Consider the following 24,446-nt stretch of genomic DNA (forward strand, 5'->3'; position numbering starts at 1 on the left):
ACAACTGCCAATAGCTGTTTGGGGAGAGGTTAGTTCCTATTAGTCCCCCCATCTATGAATGAATGTTCAGGTTTCATGCAGGCAGCCAAAGCAACTGTGATTTTATGGGTGCAACAACGCTGTCCTGCCTAGAAGACAGCATTCCGGAGCCCTCCTTCCCAGCACCTGCCTCTTACATTCCTTCTATCCCTTCTTTTGTGATGTTTCTAGAGCCATGGAGAGGATGTATATATGTCTCATTTAGGACAGAACATTGAATAGTCTTTTCTTAACACCTTAAGTCGCTGCGAGTCTCTCTCTTGATTGTTCTTCACTACAAAGAGAAGGTTCTCTGACTGAGGTAAAGAGCAGTACTAGTCTGTGGAGATATATAAACAAAAATATCTAGGAGGAGTCTGACAACTTGTCTACTTAGTAAAACAAAAGTAGTAGGTTCACCCCTAAAGCCCATGCCCTTCTTAGAAATGGACCTTTGATTGGATTTGCAGCACTAGACACTAATTTCCTTTTGTGGAACGGGCCGCGGATCCAGTCAAAGCAATTGACTATTTCCATAACAGTTATGCCGTTATTGCACTCAGGAGCACATCTTGCCTTGAGGTCAGAGTTATAGCATATGGGTTCACAGATGGGTAGGACTGCTTATGATTTTTTATTTCCCAGTTACAATTATAGCACCTCCCCATTCTGTGAAAGCTAGCAGGTAGAGAGGAAACTTCTAGCTCAGTTCAAGCATGGTTTCTCTGAGTCCTGCAACCACTTTGTGGTGTCTTAGGCAATAGGATCTTTACCATCCAATTCAGGTGGGGAAATAATAGCAATGGCAACAACCTAACTCCAGTTCTCTTTCAGGTTCTGCTTCATGGTATATCCTTTTCAATCTTCCCTTTGAATGTCTTTATGTCATTGAATCTACTAATGTCTTCTGTAGGGACCGTAAAGTTTGTTGTTTGTTTTACTTTTTGGAGACAGAGACTCACTGTATATTTCTGGACGGCCTGGAACTTACTTTGTAGATCATAGAGATAGGACTCATAGAGATTCTTCAGCCTCTGCCTCCTGAATGTGGGGAATGGACCACCACACCTTGCAAAGTTGGTCATTTTAAAGTCTATTCTGCTTCCATCTTTTGGCTGGAATTGTTTCATCAATTTACATTATGTAAATACTGTTAGCATTTATATCTGGCCTTTTATTTGCTTCCTGTATTTCTTATGTTCTATTTTTCAATTGATTCTTTGTGGATTTCACATCATGCATTCTGATCCCGCTTTATCTCCCTGTCTCCTCGAATCTGCCCTCTGCTCTTGCAACCTCCCCCCACAAAACAAAACCAAATTTAAAAGAAAAAATAAAACAAAGAAACAAAACAAAATAAAAACAAACAAAAAATAAAAAAAGAATAAAGAGACTCTTGTGGAAGCTGTAGTGTGTCCTGTTGGGTCACACAGTTTACCCTTTAGCCCATTTATCTTCACTTGCAAGTGTTTCACTGCCAGGTCTGGCACAAGGCCTCTGGTTTCTGCTGTACTGGTAATGACCTCTCACTGGGGCTCCTCTTGGATATCCTGTTGTTGTCCTGTGTTATGGAGCTCCTAATGTTTTGAATATGTATGTTAATCCCCTTCACATGCTCCAACGGGTCATAGATTTGGTGGATGCTGTTGTGGAACAATTCATAGCCCTGGTTCTGGGCCTAGGTGGTAGCTGGGCTCCTCAACTCGCCAGCTTCACCTCATCATCACTACCCAAGTGAGCTCTCTAGCACTGCCTAGGCTAGCCCATCCAAAGCAGCCTACAGCAAGGAGCGGTGCAAGTTCTTTTGCTCTTGGGCCCTCACATCCAAGTCCCCCTCACTCACATCACCAGGGCCGACTCTACAGTTTTTCCCAGGCAAGTGCAGGGCCCTCTCTCCTGATTGCTCTAGGAAGGATATGAGAGGCTGGCAGGGTCAGCTCTCCTGCTCTCACCTGTGTCCCCTCCCCCACAAAACACCAAGGTCAGTTCTTGTGTGCTGCCCAGGTGATATGCAGAACCCTGATGGAGAGTGCAGCCAGTTCTCTCATCCTGTCCGTGGGACCAGCTCTCTCGACCTCCACAGATAGCCAGGGGCAGAGAGAGGAGGGCATCTTTGCCTCACCCATGCCTCCACATGGCAGACAATGTGGAGGTCCAGCTCTGTTGCTCTCCCATCCTCAGGGATGGCTCACTTAAGTTCCTGACAACAGGGAAGCCAAGACTGCTTTCTCATGTGCTGCAGCCAATGAGGGTCAGAGCTAGCAATTCCACTATTGTGACCCCAGGGCCACCTCTCTCACCTGCCACAGGTGGTAATAGATGAGGGAAGGGAGGGCATCTTTCCCTTACTCATGCTGCCACTCGGCAGATGAGGAGGGACAGAGTCAGCTCTCCTACTCTCATGCTCTCAGGGTTGACTCACCTGTGTCCCTGACCACAGGGTCCTCTCTAGTGTGCTTCCCAGGTGAGGTGCAGCCCTATTGTGAGAGGCCAGGCCATCTTTACTGAGTGGGGGGAGTTCTTCCATGAGGGATAGAGCCAGTTCACCTGCGAGGGGCAGAACTAGCCGTCCTAGGACCAGAGAGGGGTGGGCTAACTCAGCACAGCATGGTTCCAATGACCTCCATGATCAAACGGGACATGGACATCACCACAGACCCCAGCTGAAGCAGGACTATAGACCCAGACATGACCCTCTGTAGTAACTCAGGCCCAGATGCCTCCAAGGCCTAGTGGCAGCAGGCCACCCAGACCAGCACACCTCAGTGGCAGCATGGCCTCCAGGCATCAACATGGTCCCAAGTGATTGACCAGATCATGGGCATCCGAAGAGCCCATGACAACTGGAGTATAGATACCAGCCCAGACCCCAGTCTCCAAAGGGCCACAGATCCAGACATGGCCCTGTGCAGCAGTACTGGCTCAAACAACACTATGGCCCTGGGTAACAGCTTAGGCCACTCAGTTTAGAATGTCCCTGGTGGCAGCATGGCCCTCGAACGCCCTCATTGCCATAGGTTGCAGCCCAAACTCCCCACATCTATGTGGTTCTTGGTGGCAATGTGGACCATGGATAGCAATACAAATCCTGACTGTGGAAGGACCACAGACCCAGACATGTTCCTAGGCAGTAGCCTAGGCCCCAGTGTCAACATGGTCCCAGGTGACAGCACAGGCTACCTGGACCAGCATGACCCCTGCAGCAGCATGGCCCTCATATACCAAGTGAACCTCAGGTGGCAGCCCAGACCCCTGGCATTGGCTGGTCTTCAGTGGCTTTATGAGGAGTCACAGACATCAACACAGACCCTGGCTACAGCAAGACCCCAGACCCAGACATGGTCCTTGCCTCTAGCCCCAGTCTGAGCAATACCATGGCCCCAGTTGACAGCTCTGGCCACCCAGATAGACCTGATTTCAGCAGTAGCACAGCTCTCGGACACCAATATGGTCACATGTCTCAGCCAAGACCCTGGGCATCCATGTGGGCCCTGGCAGCAACCTAGGCCAGAGATATCAACACAGACCCAGGCCATGCCAGAGATTCAAACATGATTCTCGGCAGCAGCCCCCGGGTGTCTGTGTAGGCAATCTAGATTAGCAAGACCCCTGTGGCAGAGCAGTCCTCGCATGCCAAAATGGCCCCAGGTGGCAACTCAGCCACAGACTCCTGCACAGACCCTAATAGTGACAGGAGCCACAGACATCAACAAAGCCCCCCTCAGCTGCTCCATGGCCCAAGGCCAAGACCTGGCCCTTCATGACCCAAGAACAGACATCTCCCTGGACTCAAGTGGCCAGCAAGCACTTCCCATCAGCCCGCTCTTTACCACCCTCCCCTCCCCAGATCTGCCTTTCTCCCCAGCCCACAAACCATTCTGCCTCTTCCGCCTCCCCACCCTGTACTCTCTCACTCCAATAGCACCCAACTGCCCAGTGCCAGGACTCTTGGTTAGGTCACACGTGGCTTTTGCCCAGCCACAAGAAATGGCATGGAACTGTGGCCTTTCCTCTCTCCCATGCATGGGCCTAGAGACCTTGAGCAGCACTTGGTATGGTGGTACCTGATCACTCAGTGCCAGGGGCGCCAGGCAGGTTTGTGGTTGATTATAATTGCCCCCCAAGACCAAAAAGTCTTTGAGAGTGCCATCTGTGTCCTCCCCCAGTTCAGTTTCTTATATTCCTAATCTCCCTTCCTATTCTGTTGTTACCTCCTTTTCTACTAAGAAGTTTAGATAATTACAATTATTTTGCTTTCTCTTTATGGTATATTATTGAATAGCTTACCTTAATGATTCCCCTTGTGGTTAGAATTTTAATCTTAAAGCAATCTAGTTTGGAGCAATGCCAACTTAATTTTAACAATATGCATAAATTTTGCCCAATTACAGCTTTATTTGTCTCCCCTTTTCTATACATAGTTGTACAACTGACATCTTTTTGCATTGTAGTCCATCAGACCGTTTCACAATTATAACTTCCTATGACTGCCTTTTCAATTAGAAGAAAACATTGACCACAAAGTACTATTTTTTGTATTTGTTTGTGTGTGTACCATTCTTTCATTACTTAATATTTAACCATTTGAAATTAGTAACAAATGTCTTTTGTTTCATTTTAGCATAAAAGGTTTCCTCTCATATTTATTTAAAATAAATGACGTTTTATGTTACTCAGAACAGAGTAAAACAATCCTTTTGCATCAGCCTCTAGAGTAGCTCTACCAGTCCATATTGTCCCACCCAGGCCCTTCTGTAATTTTTGTAGAAAAGATTTGCTAGTGACACATCACCTCAATTTATGTTCATCAGAGAACATCTTGATTATTCCTTTGGTCTTGAAAGATATGTTTTTCAGACAGGTATTTTTAGTCCCTTCCTTTCATCATTTTGAATATGTTATTCAGTAGCAATCTGGTTTCCATGGTTTCTAATAAATTTGCTATACCTTGAATATGATGAGTCATTCGGCTAGCTGCTTTCAGATTTTTCTTTCCCCTTGCCTTCTTAACCTTTTAAAATTACATTTCTTTATTTAGTGTGTATGTGATGTATGTGTGTGGGTGTGGGTTTGTGTGTGCCACAGGAAGCATGAGGAAATCAGAGGACAGCTTGTGGGAGTCCATTTTCTCCTTGCGCCAGTGGGGTTCCAAGGACTGAACTCAGAGAGTAGGCCTGGGGACAAGCACCCTTACCAGCTGAATCATCCTGCTGGCCCCCTAATTTTGATTTCTATTTTCATGCACTAACTGCCCATATTGACAAGCGCCAGTGTGATTTTTCTCACGTGCACACAACACACATTGATGAAGTCCACCCTCCTTGGAAAACCTTCTCATACACTGTTCTCAGTCTTTATCTTTTGGACAGCTTAATTATGATACTTCCCAGCTTTGGATTTGTTTATTTAGTTTAAGTCGAGTTGGTTGAGCTTCTGGGATGTCCAGATCTGTGGATTTTTTTTTTAAAAAAAAATCACATTTTCAATTTTTGGTTACCATTTCTTCAAATATTCTTCTTGCTTATATCTACTTTTTATTAGGTTGCTACTATGCATTTATTCTTTCCCTGTCTGAGAAACACAGTGTTCTATTTTTACTCTTTTTCTGTTTCTCATACTATATAACATCAATGAACCTATCAGTACCTGGCTGATGACTCTTTTGTTGTTGTTTCTACTCTTTAATTCTGCTGTTGTGAACCTTTGTGAAACTTTTCTATTGTACTTCTTGACATAATTACAGTAGAAATATATACTTCTATGAGAATATCCTACATGGATACAACATATTTTGATCTTAATTATTCCCATTCTCCCCTCTACTTCCTCACAGACCCCTTTACCACCTCCCTCTCCCACCTTGATGTCCTCCCATTTAAATATTTTACTGCCCTCTAAGTTCAATTAGTGCTGCCTGAATGCACATGGATATGATGCTATATACTGGAGTGTGGTTAACTTACCAGGGAAATACTTCCTTTCCCAACAGCCATTAGCTACCAATAATTCCTCACTAGGGGTGGGACCTTATAAGTTCCTCCCTATCTGTGCCAGCTTCGTCCTGTGCAGGTCTTATGAAGAGCCATTGATTATATCATCTTTTGTAGCACACAATGGAATACAAATTATACATGTAATTAATGGTATTCTGGCCTTATAATAATAATATCATATAGTATTATCTGAGTAGACAATATAAGTGGTGTGGGACGATTGTCTATGTTCTGTCAAATATGTTTTAAATAAACACTGATTGGCCAGTAGCCAGGCAGGAAGTATAGGCAGGACAACCAGACAGGATGTATAGGCAGGTCAATGAGGAGAATTCTGGGAAGGAGGAAGCCCATTCCTCCCCAGTCCTGTCCAGACACCCAAGAAGGAAGATGTGACCTGCCCCACTGAAAAAGGTACCAAGCTAGGTGGCTAACACAGATAAGAATAATGGGCTAATATAAGTTATAAGAGTTAATAAGAAGCCTGAGCTAATGGGCCAATCAGTTTATAACTTACATAGACCTCTGTGTGATTTTCTTTGGGGCTAAAGGGCTGCGGGACCTGGTGGGAGAATAGAAACCAGGCAGGACAGAAACCCAGACAGCATATAAGCATATATAACAGTAGAGGAGGAAATAAAAAGAGATTACATGAAAAAAATAGCACCAGAAATTATTTATCATAAATTCTGAATTCAAATGTGGGCTGATGTGATCACAAGTCAAAGAGTGTAGGTGAGCCATAAGAACTAAAAACTAGAATACAAAAGGTTCCTCCCACCTAGAACAAATATGTCTCTTATGACAAACTGACTTTAGTGAACTGATATTCTTTTCTGATTTTTGACTTGTAGAACTGTAAAATATTAAATTTTTGCTGTCTTAAGCCACTAAGCCTGTAACAATTTATTGCATCAGCAATGGGCAATTGACATATCAAGTCAATATGCAAACAATACATTGCATTTTTGTGTCTTAGCAACTAATAATCTGCAAGTTAAAAATAAAAATAACATTTACAAAATCATTATAAATAGAAATATTTTAGTATACATTTGATGAGATACATGATCTGGGAATTAATGATTATTTGATCTTTATACTAACATAAAACTTTAATGAATAAGGAACACTCTTCAAATCACAGGATTGGATAGGCTAGGTCTACCATGACATGTGAGAAAGCTGAACATGATGGTAGTTTATCACGGTGTGACAAACGAAATAGTCTTTTTTATTATACAATGCTCCTTATGTAGCTGATGAGCAATAAGTATAATTGCTACTCAACATTCTATGGATCATCTCTGAAAAGTTACATAAAAGATGCACTTGAAGAAACTGGCAGATGTCTTTACCATACAGTTCACATAAAGTATTTACACGCACACTGCTGAAGCATTTTAGCCCTCTTGTAGTCGTAATAAAAGCTTCATGTAAACTTCAAAGTTGCTGGGCACTCCAAAATACTGCTGAACTCAGAATCGAAGTTCTGAATTCATGTATTAATTAGGAAAAAAACCAAAATACTAGAGAAAAACCAAAATACCAGTTACTGAAAAATTCATGTAGGCATACATGGTAGTCCACTCTAAGCATTTCCTCTAAGTCCCTCACATTCATGACTAAAGCCCATCTATAGCACTAACATTCTATCATTCAAGTATCAAAGATTGTTTTTCAGAGAAAAGAAACCATTTCAGTAATGGTAGCACTGCTACATTCTGAAAAAGAGAACAGAATCAGAATTGGCAGATCCAGTATCATAGATACATGAAGAAAACAGCAGAAAGAACAGCAGGAATCCTATAAGTTAGACACCATATTGACCCACATCAACACAGTGCATGAGATTGACCATGGCAAAAATCTCTCTCAATAAGCTTCTATGAAGTCAGAATAAATAAATTCATTAAGAAATAAAGTATTTCATTTGCAAGGTTTTTATTTTTTCTCTGATAATTTCTATTACTTTATAAATAATAAGACTTAAAATTTCCACTTTCTCCCCTCCTCCCATTTCCCTCCAGCTCCCCCACTCAACCTCCCCCTCCCCCTCCACTCCTACCCTGCCCTATGGGAAGTCCAAGGCCCTCCACCCTCCATCCAGGCTTAGGAAGGTATGCATCCAAATAGACTAGGATCCCAAAAAGCCAGTACATGCAGTACAGACAAATCCCAGTGCCTTTATCATTGGCTTCTCAGTCTGCCCCAATTGTCAGCCACATTGAGGATCCAGTTTGATCCCATGCTTGTTCAGTCCCAGTTCAGCTGGCTTTGGTGAGCTCTCATTAGTTAAGGCACACTGTCTCAGTGGGTGGATCAACCCCTCATGTTCATGACCTCCTTGGACATATTCTCCCTCCTTCTGCTCTTCAATTGGACCTTGGGAGCTCAGTCCAGTACTCCCATGTGAGTCTCTGTCTCTATCTCCATCTGTCGCCGGATGAGTGTTCAACTTCCTTAACTATCAGGGAAATGCAAATCAAAGCAACTTTGAGATACCATCTTACACCTGTCAGAATGGCTAAAATCAAATCACCAATGATAACCTATGCTGGAGAGGATGTGGAGTAAGGGGAACACTCATCCATTGCTGGTGGGAATGAAAACTTGTACAACCACTTTGGAACTCAGTGTGGCTGCTTCTCAGAAAATTGGGAATCAACCTACCTCAGGATCCAGCAATACCACTCTTGAGAATATACCCAAGAGATGACCAATCATCCTACAAAAGCATTTGTTCAACTATGTTCATAGCAGCATTATTTGTAATAGCCAGAACCTGGAAACAACCTAGATGCCCCTCAATGGAAGAATGGATAAAGAAAGTGAGGCACATCTACACATTAGTAAGTGGTAAAAAACAATGACATCTTGAATTTTGCATGCAAATGGATGGAAATGGAAAACACTATCCTGAGTGAGATAGCCCAGACCCAAAAATATGAATATAGAATGTATTCACTCATTAGTGGATTCTAGCCATAAACAAAGGACTTTGAGCCTATAGTTTGCGATCCTAGAGAACCTAAGTAATAAGGTGAACCCAAAGAAAAATATATAGATAGATCCTCCTGGAAATTAAGAGCAGACAAGATCACCAGGCAAAAGTTAGGAGCATGGGGGTTGAGATGGGGTGGGAAGAAGGGGAGAGGGGGAGAGAGAAGGGAGAAGGAGAGGGTTGGGGAAAGCTTGGGGTAGTGGGATGGTTGAGATGGAGGAAGGAAGGTATGGGAGCAGGGAAGAAGATATCTTCATTCAGGGAGGCATTTTAGGGTTGGCAAGAGGTTTGACTCTAGTGGGACTCCCAGATGTTCACAGAGATATCCCCAGCTAGAACTCTGGGCAGTGGAGGAGAGGGTGACTGAACTGGCCTTGTCCCATAGTAAGGTTTTTATAATAAAGTTTAAAATTTTATTTAAAGTAATTTTTAAAGTCTTCTATGTCTTTTTTTAAAAGTTTATTTCATTTTGCATACCAACTACAGTTCACCCTCCCTTGCCTCCTCCCACTCACCCCCATCTTCTCCCCCACCATATCACCATATCAAGTTGAGAAGTCCCTCCCTTCTGTATCATGGCTGAGCAAGGTATCCTCCATAAGGATTGGGCTCCAAAAAGCCAGTTCATACACTGGGCATAAATCCTGGTCCCACAGCCAGTGGCCCCTGTAGACTGCCCAAGCCACACAACTGTCACCCACATTCAGAGGGCCTAGCTCCATCCGAAGCAGGTTCCCCAGCTGTCAGCCCGGAGGCGGTGTCACTGAGCTCCCACTAGCTCTAGTCAGCTGTGTCCGTGGGATTCCCCATTGTGATCTTGACCCTTTTGTTCATGTAATCCCTCCTTCTTCTCCTCAGAGTACCCTAAGAGAGACATGCATGGATGCCCCTGGGAAGGGGAAGTAGATAAGATCTCCTGAGTAAATTAGGAAGGGGGTGAAGAGAAGGGGGGAGGAGAACATGAGGGAATGTGATGGTTGAGTTGGGGGAAGGACAGAGAGGGAGAGCAAGGAAACAAATATCTTGATTGAGGGAGCCATTATGGGGTTAGGGAGAAACTGGTGCCAGGGAAATTTGCAGGAATCCACAAGGATGACCCCTGCTAAGACTCTAAGCAATAGTGGAGAGGATGCCTGAACTGGCCTTCTCCTGTAATCAGATTGATGACAATTGTCATCATAAAATAATTTTTAAAAAATATGTGATAAATGTTTAAATTTCAGAAGCATGTTCATTAGATTCAAATCTGTATTTGTGAATTTATATTTCGCCTGCTTGTACCAATAACAACAAATAAAACACACTTTTACACACACTCACACACACAGATAATTTTAAAATATTGGGCAAGGTCTGCGTCCCTGATGCTAACGCAAAAAGAAATAACATGACATACCAACTATTTAATAAGTGCCGACAGAAAACATTTGGTGAACATGAGGTACCCTTGAGGAATGACGAACAAGTGATAGTGTCGTGGTGGGAGGACAGATGTGGAAAAGAATGCTTGTCATCTTTTCTGGGAGACTTATCTAGACAGAGAATTGATACCAACTACAATATATATATATATATATATATATGTTATTCTTTTTTTTTTGAGACAGAGACTCTCTGTATAACAGTCCTGGCTGTCTTGTAACTCACTCTGTAGACCAGACTGCTCTTGAACTCACAAAGATCTGCCTGGCTGCTTCTGCCTCCTGAGTGCTGGGATTAAGGGTGTGCACCACTTCTGCCTTTATGTATATATATATATTTCCACAAGTTCATTGGTACCTGCAAACTTTTTTATTCATTTCTTTTATTTTTGGAGAATTTCATAGATGAGTACTATATCTACATAATTTTTACCCTCCTCTCTCCTGCTTCCAGATCCTTCTGTGTCTCCCCTTTCAAATTCATGATGATCTCTTCCCCTTTATTGTTGTTGCAGACATACACATGCACACACACAATGCACACATGCTCATGTGTATGTGTATGTGTGTGTATATATATACATACACACACACACACACACACACACACATATATATATATATATATATATACTGCTTAATCCATTTAGTAGTGTTCCTCATATGTTATATGCATTTAGGATTTAGTGTTTGCACTTAGCATTGGATAACCTATCCAGAGGCTTGTCTCTAAATAAAATTCGCTCTCCCTTTCTCAGTAGCCATTTATTGGCTATAATTCTTCATATAGAGGTGGAGCCTTGTAAAATTTCCTCCGTTCAAGCTGGCATGTCAACTGATGTTGTCATTATGCAAGTCTTGTTTAGACAACCATATTGTGGCGATTTCCAGGGTGCAGCTTCCCCATAAAGTCTAGAAAATTTTATCTCACAGCAGATGTCCTAGCATTTATCTAGCAGTCCTCTAGCTGCTAGAAGTTTCCGACTTCCTCTTCCACAATGTTCCTGGAGCCTGCTGTGTTAGGGCCTGTGTTGTGCCAATCTGGGGTATGCACTCCATGGTCACTTACCCTCTGCATTTTGACCATTTGTGGTTTTCTGTGATGGCTTCCCTGTGCTACAAAGAGAAGCTTCTTTGATGATGGGTGAGAGGTACACTTGTCTGTGGGTATAACTTCTCAAATATAATTACAAATTGCATCTGATGAATGTGTGCACTTTTTCTACCCCACTGATAAAATGAGAGCAATTTGTTTACCTGTGATGCTGAGATTTTTCACAATAAAATGTTGTTTATTATGACATTTCAGTTTTACCAAAAAATGTAGAAGTGGTTAATGAAATTTTTTTCACTATACAGAAATGGAAGTGCATAGCCTCCTTAGACACGAGCTATCCTTTTCCCGGTCAGAAAAACATTAAAATTTTGACCTATATAATATAAATAATATATACATTATTATATATCACAATATCAGCATATTTTCAAATTGAGAGAAAAATAATCTCATTTGAAAATACATTAAAATGAGAAATAGAGAATTATAGTAAAACATAAATTGTTAAGTCATTTCTTCAAAACTGTTTAAAGACCTTTGAGGATAAGATAAGGAACCTACCAAAGACAAGCAAAACCACTACTTAAAGGAGGTAAAGAAAGATTTTAATTGGTAATACACTACTGCAATAGAAGAAAGGCACAATCCTTAACTGATGACAACTTTGGTTTTTAGGAAAGTGACAATGGATTTTAAAGTAACAACAAAAGGATTTGGGAGGAGACAGTAGATGTAGACCAGAGTCATACAGCAGAAAGCAGAGTCCAGACCCTGTGACACTCCTCTGGATGTGCTAACCTTCATGCACACAGTCAAGTGGCCCCAGAGCGGGATTCAGAGACTATAGGTATCTTCAAGCATTAGGTAAAACAAACATTTTGGCAAATGGGAGTTTTCTCAGAAAGGCTTTTGTTCGGAGATGGAGTGGGAATCTGAGCAAACTGTGTAACTCTGGATGTGGCCTTGAGTTGTTAGAAAATATTGCCAGCTTTTATTCAAGTCTTTAGGGGCTGAGAAGGAGACATTCTGAAGAAGCATCACACATAGATTGCAGCAAAAACTCACTTCTCTAAAAGCATGGTCTCTACTCAGAAACAAGACAGTTTTTTTAAAAAAATCAAGAAAAATAAATACCAGAAAAATGTAACCAAGCTAAAAAGAACTTTCTCAACTTCATTACCTAACTGTGACTTTTTTGAAATCTAACTTCAGTTTCACAATTTTTTAAATAATTTCTGAACTTTAAAACCATCCTCTCTTAGAAACAGAAATTTAAAATATCAATGACATCAAATGTGTTTCAGAGATTTAAGAAATTACAGAATTGTAATATGAGGAGTTGATAGATTCAAATGACTAGATTGACTGATGAAGAAGACTACAGAAGAAGCCAGGTGATGGTGGTGTACACCTTTAATCACAGCACTCCGGAGCAGAGGCAGGCATACCTCTGTGAGTTTGAGGCCAGCCTGGTCTGATCTACAAGAGCTAGCTCCAGGACAAACTCTAAAAAACTACAGCAAAACCCTGTCTCGAAAAACAAAGAGAGAGAGAGAGAGAGAGAGAGAGAGAGAGAGAGAGAGAGAGAGAGAGAGAGAAAGACTACGAAAGACATGGTGGGCCGACATTTTTGAAAACAGAAAGTCCTACAATCTAAAAATGTTAACTAGTAAGTTAAGTGAAATGCATGTATTTTTTAAAAAAATTAGTTCTTGAGAATTTCATACAATGTGTTTTGATAATATTCAATTCCCCCAACTCCTCCTAGACACACTCCCCCTTACCTACTCAAGCAATTTTTATCCCTTGTCTAAACTTATCAAGTCCAATTTATGCTGCTCATATATTCTCGTGTATATTGCCTTCACTGGAGTGTGGTTGACCTACCAGGGACTTCATTCTTAAAACTAACATTTCCTTTCCCAGCAGTTGTTGTCAGTAGCTAGAGTGGGACTTCATGACAGTAATGGGTTTCCATATGACTTTTTAAAAAGGTCTTTAGTGTTACCCTTCCCCATATTGCCTCCTGTTGCGCTGCCCTCCCAGCTCCACCCCAGTTTAACTTTTCATGAGGGTTGAATGAGAAATTTCCCCCATATTTGAGGATGTGGTCCCCAGTTGGTGGCACAGGAGGCTACAATTAAAAGAAAGCCTTGAGTCTCAGAAGAGAATTGACAGTTTAGACTTTTTAACAGTGTTGAGGCTGAAAGACTATGGGGACTTTTGAAGTTGGACGAAATGTATTTTGCATACTTGACTGTGAGTATATGGGAGCCAGGGAGTGGGTTGTTTATTTCCTAGATGATTAGGGTTTTTTTTCCTTAGTTCTTTACATACTCTTGATACTAACCCTTTGTCAGATATATAGACAGTAAAGGTCTGATGCTGTTGTTATTGTTTTCCATTCTGTAGGCTGCCTCTTCACTCAAATGATGATGTCTTTTGCTGTACAGAGCTTTTAAGTTCCAGGAGGTCCCTTTAGTAGTTGTTGATCTTAATGCCTGCACTATTGGGGATCCTGTCCAGAGCATCTCTCTCTCTCTCTCTCTCTCTCTCTCTCTCTCTCTCTCTCTCTCTCTCTCTCTCTCTCTCTCTCTCTTTCTCTCCTATATTCAGGTATTAGGTCTTATGTTGCGTTTCTTTTATTTTGATGGTATAATGACTTTATTGGGATTAACTTACAGGACCGTGGGCTGCTTGTCCCCAAAATGCCCACGACAGCATCAGTGGCAATGAATATAGGATGAGCCCTGGATACCTTGCACAAGAGGCAGCACCACTGAAGAGTCTTCAACTTCAAAGCAGTCATGTGCCTCTTATACAACCTCGGGGAGGCTGCTAGTGAAGCACAGATTTCTGAGTTTCTTGGGTCTTAAATTACATTTTTATATAAGTTGGAATTAAAACAAATAACGAGGGGGATTGGGGATGTAGCCTAGTGGCAGAATTCTAGTGGCAGAATACTATCCCACCAGGCACATAGCCCAGAACTGCAAATGTTTCTAGATCAGGCAACAGAAAGCATTGTAAAAAGTGTCATTAAACTTTTCATACATACTACTTAATTACCATCACTATTATTATTATTTGCTATTATTTATGACTCATATTGTAGCTTTGTTTGAAAACATCACTTGTGTAGGTGAACAAAAAGTAATAAATAATTTCATAGGAATCTTTATGTTTCATATTCTATGTTGTTGATTGAAAAACACAGCTCTCACCTCACAGGGGTAAAAGATATTCTGGAGCTAAATATGAATGACTGTGACCCAAGAACACAGATTAAAGTTGCCTCAAAAACCATATTCCAATATGGCAACAGTTTCTTGAAGTTTTTAGACATTAAAGAACAGCTGAGCATGGTGGCTCACACCTTTCAACCCAACTCTCAGGAGGCAGAGTCAGGTGAATCTCTGTAAGATAGAGGCCAACCTGGTCTACAGAGGGAATTCTGGGCCAGCCAGGCCTGTGTAGTAAGACGTCATCTCTAAAACCAATTAAAGATAAAAGAAAGAAATAGATGAAAACACTTTAAAATACATTAGTGGTATTATTGGGTAGGTAGATAAAGCAGGGAAAACTATGCTATAGGACTGAGATGTCAACTGATGATATTCTTAGCCTTTGGTTTGGGAGAAACTAGACACCTGTAAGGGTTTACCTAATAGTCACAAAGATCATGCACAGAGGTAAGTAATGATGGCTAATAAAGGGCTACAGATCCAAGATAATTTAGCTGCAGGGCTGTAACATTTCTACAATCCACAATCATAAAAGTTCTAATCAGTCAACTGTCCTTAAAAATCAGTAATAGAGCCGAGGCTCTTTTTGTCTGGGAACTTAGGCTGTTCAAGTAATAATGTATATGTGTACCACTACTTAGTCTATTAGTCTATTATATTTTCTTGTCTCATTTACACACTGTTATTCTCATTATTTTGTTGAAGCAATAACATTTAGATAACCAAAGAAAGAAATACAAAATAATAATTAGTTGAAATAATTACCGATATTTATACTCCATGTTAAAGTGGCATAGTGTATATAGTGCATATACATGTGGTCAACTATCTGTGCTCTTTTGTCCCCTGTGATTGGGTTAAGAGTTGATGTTCTGAAAACAATTGGTTATCTTGAGTCAGGTAATCCCAATGCTTAGGAGGCAGAGGCAGGCTGATCACTGTAAGGAAATTCAAGTGCTACAGGACAGCCAAGGCTACAGAGTGAGACACTGACTGGAGAAGAAAGAAGGAAATAAACAAAAAAAGATGATCTTGAACTTTATTTTCTGATCTGTAAGATTTCTATAATGTCTTCTTACTTCAGCAGACGGTTTAACATGAGAGACCCTGTGTCTAAATTGCCAGTGTATTACTCACTTTGACTACTTTTGAGCTACTCAGCATTTCATGGCCCCAAATGATTACATATTACATAGTAGGTAGAAGTTCTTCATACCTACTGAAGAATGCTGATGGCATTTCAAGCATCTTTTTCATTTGCTCTTGATGCATTCAGATGGTCTATATTTGTGTATCCACTTTTATTTGATATTTTCAAATGTTAAAAAAAGTCAACATTCTTAGGGCAGTCAGAATGATATCATCTCAGATAAGACCATGTAAAGCAAGCAAGTCAGCCCGTACGGCAATTATTTCTCCATCTCCTTGTGCTGCTTTTTCCAACGGTGTAATTCATCTGGATGATAGGTGGTTGGTTGGGGACATGTCATTTTGTTACAAAAACAGTTCCACTCAAGGTAGTTTTTACTTTGTCTGAAAGTCAACTTATCATAACTTTATTTTCTATTTTTTTTTATTTAGGAAGAACAAAGAAGTAAAGAAATGTAGAAACCCAATTTATTCAGTTGCCCCCAAACGGAACACAAGTGATAGTGTTGCAAATTGTGGAGATTTGAGACAATGCGCATCATCTATTGTGTTGGTCCTGGAATGTTGGCTTGTTTTAAAAAGAGCTAAATCTCCTTGGGGCTTTTCCTGTAATTTTGATATGTCAGTTTCCAGAACAATAGTGAAGAATCCATCGCATGATATTGCAAAGTGCAAACTATATTCTCTTGCATTGTACAGCTTCTCCCAGCTGTGCTCTTACCCGCCAATATACCTTATCAGGCCTTATGTACCTCTCCTATCAGTAGGGATTATAGGAAGCCAGAAAGAAGCAGGTATTTACATCATGATTCATAACAGTAGCAAAGTTACAGTTATTACTTGTCCATATTCACAAGACAAAGAAAAATACACTCTTCGGGCAGCCTTAGTCCAGGGAGGCAAAGTCCACAGTCTGCCTTTAGGGATTTTGCATATGCATGGAAAGGGGTTAAAAAAAAAAAAAGAAAGCATACCTCTGTGGTGTTTGTTCCTCGTGATTTATAAAACTGCCAGACCCCCACCCCCACCCCAAATTTCATACTATCCTCCTACTCTGGGTCATTCCCTGTGAAGTGAGCAGGCTTGTTATCCCACATACTCCTACAATGTGGACTGCTTTTCTACAAAGCCCAAAGCAGTGGAGCCTGAGGAACATGCAGCAAAACCTCTGAAACAGGACTCAGAGAACCTCAGTGCCCAAGTTTATTCTTTTTGGTCTTCGCTACTGTGATGGAAAAACCACTTCTCTTATTGGGACAAACCATGCTTCATTAGATGATACATAGCTCGTCCACAGTTACAGAATTAATGATAGTAAAGTATGCAAAACTTTTCTCTTGGCACCCAGGGAAATAGTCCTGCTAACCAGTTTCCTCCGAGGGAAACGAACTCATTTCAACTTCTCACCCCGTAGTCATCATAGGGCAACTGGAGAAGCATGATGTTTCTCTTTCTCACACCACACCAGTTTGTGCTCAGGTAGAAAATTCAAACTGATCAATTTATCTGAAGTTCTATCGTAGTGGTTGGTTCTCGACCTTCCTAATGCTGCAACCCTTTAATTCAGTTCCTCATGTTCTGATGACCCCTAACCATTAAATGATTTCGTTGCTACTTCATAACTGCAATTTTGCTACTGTTTTGAATCGTGATGTAAATACCTGATATGCAACTCCTGAGCGGGTCGAGACCCACAGCTTGAGAACCATTGTTCTAAAGTCACTGACTCGAATGTTGGGGAGTCAACTATTGGGTGCTACTTGGAACTCTACCAGAGCTGAATCCTCATCATGAAGTTTCAGTGGAGATGGCAACTTTCCCAGAGAAATTAATATTGCAGTCGACATATTTGTTGGTAAATAATATTCTCGAGAGTTAACCAGAAGGGCAGCAATTCCTAAGCTTAGCAGTTTTTCTGGGGACTGTAACCTTGCATTTTATTTCTGTCAAACGGAAGGGAACTTCTCCTGGGATATGAATTCTTTTATTACACAAAGTGCTGTCCCTTGTTCTTTTTCTTTTCTTTTCTTTCTTTTTTTTGTGTTCTTTTTTGAGACCGGGGTTCTCTGTGTAGCTTTGACCGTCCTGGAACTAGTTCTCTAGACTAGGCTGACCTCAAACTCAAGAGATCCACCTGCCTCTGTGCCTCCTCCCCAGTGCTGGGATTATAGGTGTGCATTGCCACCACCTGACTCCTTTGTGCTCCTTATAACATATCCTGGCACAAGAATATTAGTGAAAAGAGTTTATTTGTATTTCTTGAGTGCACGCTCCTACATATGAACTGACAAGGAGGGATGTTAGGTGAGCTGGACAGTGACTCTGAAAGAACTCTGAAGTCCAAAGTTGGCCACTTTTCCTGCAATCTATTTATCAGGCATTGTACCAAGCACAAGAAGTGACAATTTATGTGTGCTGTAAGGACCTTTTTATGCATATGGATGCTCATCTGTGTACCTAGGTTTATGTACAGACAAGCCCATCACAGATTGAAAATACCATATGTAGAAATGTCCTTAATACACCTAACCACATTGTAGCTTAGACATCAAATACACTGTGAAGTAGTGGTGGCTTTTGAATATGGAGCGGGCTGCAAGCTACAGATCACAGCTGTCAAGTATTATAACTCCAAGTTCTACGACAACAAAAGGCAAAGTCCAAGGTTTGAAGTTTTGTTCCCACTGAATGAGTATGGCTGTCACACCTCTGTAGAGTTAAAAATGATTAGCCAATTTGTTACGTTAGGAACAGTCTTTCCTGTGGTTCAGCGTGCAACACAGACGGGACTTTTAATTTTCAATTAACAAAAGACACTGCAAAAGCTCACAGAGACTAAGTGTTTGATCTGAGCTCAGGTCTATCAAAGCCGGATTACATTATTTACGCTCCCTCTCCCTCCTCTTAAGAATAATAACCCTCTCTTCACTTTAGCTCCTGGGGTTAGCCTCTAATTGGTCCCATAGAGATTGATGTGAAAAGAATTTCTATTTCTCTAAATCCCTATCCCACCTAATATCTAGGAAGGGTTTTTTTTCTATATGGACATCAGGCCAGCATGTGCCCCTTGTGTCAAGACTTATGAAGTGGTCAAGGGAGAAGACTAGCAGAGGAATAATTGGAGCCCACGTTACCTAGACCTTTAAATAAACAAAGAAGCAGAGACCTTGTGGAGGTGGTGAAGGGAAAGGTGTGGGGAACTGAAGACTTTCTTAGAGCTGGAATCGAAGCTGGGAAGATGAATGGAAAGAGAGGAAGTTACAATAATATCTTTAAAGCAGCACGTTCTCAACCTGTGCGTCTTGACCCCTTTGGAGTCAAAGGATGCTTTCCCAGGGATCACATATCAGATATCCTGCATATCAGATATTTACATCATGATTCGTAACAGTAGCAAAAATACAGTTATGAAGTAGCAACAAAAATAATTTTAGGGTTGGGGTCACCACAATATGAGGAACTGTACTGAAGGGTCACGGCAGTAGGTAGGTTGAGAACCACTGACATAGAGGCACAGGGGTGAGTCAGAACGTTTTCCCATTCATTACCCCCCTCCTCGATACAAGTTCTAAGGCAGTGTGTTCACTCTGTGGTAAAGACTATGGATCCTGAAAAGGTTGGTGAAGGCAGGATCTTGTCTTGTACAAAGAAATTCGGCATGGTGACTGGAGGGATGGCTCAGCAGTTAGGAGCACTGACTGTTCTTTCAGAGGACTCAGGTTAAACTCCCAGCACTCACATGGCAGCTCATAATTGTCTGCAACTCCAATATCTGACACCCTCACACATACATGCATGCAAAACACCAATGTAAATAACTTTTCAATAAATAAATAAATAAAAAAGATTCTGCCTCATTTAAAATCCTCTGAGCCTTCAGCCACAGATGCTGACACTACAGGTTGTTTCCTAAGTTATTCTAGTCCTTCTAATGTCTTTTCTACGAAGATGTGTTGGAATGTTCTAATTGCCCACTTTCTATGCTCAAGGAAAGCATCACAGGAAAGGGAATGGCTCTCGGATCCTTGAGAGATATTTTTGAGAGATCAAATGCACATATTTACAACTGTAATTCAGTTTTAGTAAATGTACTAAAAATGAAAGTAGGGGCCCTATGGTAGGGTGCTGCCTAGAAGAAATAGTAAACATGGCCATCCCAAGCTTTCTCAATAAGGCATTTGAATAAAGAGATCGGGTTACCCCAGAGACATGGCCTTATGCTGTTAAAAAGCTGTGCTGGAGTTAATTAAGGACCTTCATGCAGGGTTTGGAGGGAGTTGTATTGAATGTTGCAGTTCTAAGGACACTAAGCAAACTACAAGCATACATTTCTCACCAGAATGTATAGCTCCATCCTGGGAGGAAGTGTGGACAGATGTCTCTGTCCCACTCAGTTTTCTCAGCCGTTCAGTCCCAAAGAAACACACAGAGATCTACATTAATTAAAAATTGGTTGGTCTGTTAGCTTAGGCTTCTTATTAACTCTCATAACTTACATTAACCCATAATTCTTGTCTGTATTAGCCATGTGGCTTGGAACCTTTTATCAGTGAAGCATTCTCATCTTGCTTCCTCTGTGTCTGGGTGACGACAGCAAATTCAGCCTTTCCTCTTTCCAGAATTCTCCTGTTTTGGTTGCCCCACTTCTACTTCCAGCCTGGCTATTGGCCAATCAGCATTTTATTAAAATACAAGTAATAAATCTTTACAGAGTACAAGACCATTGTCCTATAGCAAGGAAGGATTATTCTTGGTACAAACTTAACAGGGCATTATTCAACGAGCAGAAAATTATCTCAAACTTCAGTATAGGCTTATGAGGACCAACACACCTTTTTATATTTAGTCACATAGACATATATTATTTGTTATGACAGAAAATAAAGGAATTAGTGTGATGGATAATTAACATATTATTATATTATTAATATAAATTAGTATATTAAAAGGAAGGTGCATGCAAAGGAAGAGTGAAGAAGTTAAGTAGTGAAAAATACTTGAAATGCTCTTTTAAGACTCCTTAAATTTTTATTTTATCTTTTATTATTTTTATTGAGCTATATATTTTTCTCTACTCCCCTCACATTCTCTCCCCTTTCCTTCTACCCTCTCCCGTGGTCCCCATGCTCCCAATTTACTCAGGAGTTCTTGTTTTTTTCTACTTCCCATGTATATTAGATCCAGGTATGTCTCTCTTAGGGTCCTCATTGCTGTCTAGGTTCTCTGGGATTGTGAATTGTAGGCTGGTTTTTCTTTGCTTTATGTATAAAAGTTACTTATGAGTGAGTACATGTGATATTTGTCTTTCTGGGTCTGGGTACCTCACTCAGTATAAAACATCTATCCATTTGCCTGCAAATTTCAAGATGTCTTTTTTTCTGCTGTGTCGTACTCCATTGTGTAAATGTACCACATTTTCCTTATCCATTCTTCTGTCAAAGGACATTTAGGTTGTTTCCAGGTTCTTTCTATAACAAACAATGCTGCTATGAACATAGTTGAGCACATGTCCTTGTGACACAATTGAGCATCCTTTGGATATATACCCAAAAGTGGTAGTGCTGGATCTTGATGTAGGTTGTTTTCTAATTTTCTGAGAAATAACCATACTGATATCCAAAGGAGCTGTACCAGTTTGTATTCCCACAGGCAATGCAGGAGTGTTCCCGTGCCCCACATCCTCTACAGCATAAGTTGTCATCAGTGTTTTTGATCTTGGCCATTCTTAAAGGTATAAGATGGAATCTCAGAGTTGTTTTGATTTGCATTTCTCTGATGGCTAAGGATGCTGAGCATTTCCTCAAGTGTCTTTCAGCCATTTTAGATTCCTCTGTTGAGAGTTCTCTGTTTAGGGAGGGTCAACACATCTTGACAACACTGACTTTTCCAACACATCAATATTGAGAGGTGTCTTTTCTAACAGGTGTTTAAGTGAAATATTAAGTGCAGATATGTGTAGTCTATATGATGTCTGTTGAGAATTGTACTCTTGGAACCCATCTCCTCAAGTTCCCCATAAGTTACTGCATCTGGTGTGGATACACACTTGTCATTTACCAGGGAACAGGCAGCAGGATGCCCACGAGTTCCTCATCGCTGCCCTAGATGTTCTGCACAGATACTGCAAGGGCGATGATGTTGGCAAAGTGGCCAGCAATCCCAAATCTTCACAAATTTTCACAGGTGGCCTGCAGTCAGATGTCACCCGTCAAGCCTGCCATGGTGTTTCCACCACTATAGACCCATGCTGGGACATTAGTCTGGACTTGCCTGGGTCTTGCACATCCTTCTGGCCTCTGAGCCCATGGAGGGAGAGCAGTGTGAATGGGGAAAAACACATACCAGGCATTAATTAGTACCCTCATGGACTGCTTGCGAAGGTTTACAAGGCCAGAGCACTTAGGAGGCAGTGCCAAAATCAAATGTGGTAGTTGCCAAAGCTACAAAGAATCTAGCAAACAGCTCACTATGACAAACTTGCCAGTTGTTGCTTGCTTTCATTTCAAATGATTTGAACACTCAGCCAAACAGAGGCAGAAGATCACTACATACATTTCCTTTCCTCTGGAGCTGTATACGACACCATTTATGGCATCAAGTAAAGAAACCTGAACGAGTGGACAGTTGCAACTGCTAACCAATAGTAGGAACAACGAGAATAAGTATTCCTTGTTTGCTGTGGTTAATCACCAAGGAACCTTGGAGAGTGGCCACTACACAAGCTTCATTCGGCACCACAGGGACCAGTGGTTCAAGTGTGATGATGCCGTCATCACCAAGGCCAGCATTAAAGATGTGCTGGACAGTGAAGGGTATTTACTGTTCTATCACAAACAGGTGCTGGAATGTAACTTTATGCAACACACACACACACACACACACACACAGAGAGAGAGAGAGAGAGAGAGAGAGAGAGAGAGAGAGAGAGAGAGAGAATAAATGCAAAAAATAAAAAGAAATTTAAATGTGAGGAAATAAGTACACAGCTTTTTGAAACTACACAAAGACATAACTAAAATGACCAATAATGGCATTTATACAACACCAAGTACCAGCACGTAAATAACCTATTTAACACAAACCAGGATGTTGTAGGATATTACTTTAACTAGGCAAAGACACATTACATTTGTTTATGCTGCAGAATATTATTTTAACTGTATAAAGGTGTGTTACTTTTTTGTGCTGTATTTGTTTCATGATGTAAGTATGTGTATTTAATTATGTAAAGATGTGTTGCATTTGTATCACCTTGCCTACCTAAGGCACGTGAATGTTCTAATAAAGAGCTAAATGGCCAATACCTAGGCAGAAGAACGGATAGGCAGAGCTGCTAGGCAGAGAATAAGAGATAAGAAGGAGGTGAGAACAAGAGACACACCCAGGGCAAGAAACCAGGCTGCTGCCAGAGAGAAAGACCCAAGAAGCAGTGAGAATAAGATATACAGACAGGAAAAAAGTAAAAAGCCCCCAGGCAAAAAGGTAGATAAAGAGAAACAGGGTAAGTTAAACAAGCTAACTAGAAGCAAGCCTAAGCTAGGCTAAGCATGATTTGGGAGTTGGTTGGTGGCCTAAAAGAAATAGCCTGGCACACCAGGAAAAATCAGAGTAAGAAATAACCAGTCATCAACATCTACATGCTGTTAACTATGTGGAAGTGGGAGGAGTTACTTTATCCCCCATTAGTGCATTAAATGCTATGTGACAGTTACTTTTTTATTTTACAGGAAAATAATGGAATCAAATCTAAAAAACAATCAGTGCTTCCTTATTTTAATGGTAGAAATATGCACAAACCAACAGCAGACTTATTTTCTACCATTCCCGTGTTAGGTACTGAATTCAGCATGAAAAGTGGTGTAAGCAGCCTTTAATGTTTCCTTTTTCTACTGCTTCACAATGATTATGTGAGGGTTTATAATATGAATTTCTATTCTTGATCTTGCATTTCAGATGGTCTGACAATAAGAATATTCTATCTTAAAAGCAACCAAACAAACTGCAAAAGAAATCTCACTACTTCTTTACAAGACTCAAATGGTTGGAAATGGTAAAATGAATAAGTCCATACCTGCACTACAGAACAATTCAGAGAAATTATCAGTGGATGAGAACTGCGAGAAGTTCTCAGATGTGGGGCAGGAGATGGGGCCAGGACCACTTGTTCTGGTCAACCAAAGAAGTCCTCGCCCCTGATGAGAACAAAGATTACACCAAATAGGGAACTGGTTGCAAGAGTGCTCTGTGCCCCGGAGAGATGATTGCTTTGCTGTGTCAAATTGGATTATAGCTAGACTTACCTAGCCGGAGTCTTTGGTAGGTTTGCTCTTAAAGAAAATTTCAGTTTGAAAGTGACTATTGAGAAGAGAATGAATTTATCATATTGAACTGCTATGAAATTACATCAGAATGGAGATGCAGTTCAAAATAATAAGGGCAAATTTGCAGTGCTCTAGGCACATAAAATGTCAAACTATCAAAGAGCTGGTGGACTCAAAAGCATGCGCTCTACTCAGGAGTAACTACTGTACATATGTCTGTATACCATCTGACTTAACT

General features: G+C 41.0%; 1 protein-coding gene across 1 annotated transcript in view; it reads left to right on the forward strand.

Moving 5' to 3' along the window:
* Positions 1-3,648: 3,648 nt before the first annotated feature.
* LOC125417870 (ubiquitin carboxyl-terminal hydrolase 27-like) overlaps positions 3,649-24,446 on the forward strand; it is a 28,238-nt gene continuing 7,440 nt past the window's right edge. Inside the window, 3 exon segments of the mRNA XM_087902572.1 lie at positions 3,649-4,078; positions 21,867-22,234; positions 22,236-22,734. Coding sequence (XP_087758698.1) covers positions 3,649-4,078; positions 21,867-22,234; positions 22,236-22,734 — 1,297 coding nt within the window.

Source organism: Myodes glareolus, chromosome X (genome assembly GCF_982192425.1).
Source record: "Myodes glareolus chromosome X, mMyoGla1.1, whole genome shotgun sequence".
Classification (NCBI taxonomy): Eukaryota; Metazoa; Chordata; class Mammalia; order Rodentia; family Cricetidae; genus Myodes; species Myodes glareolus.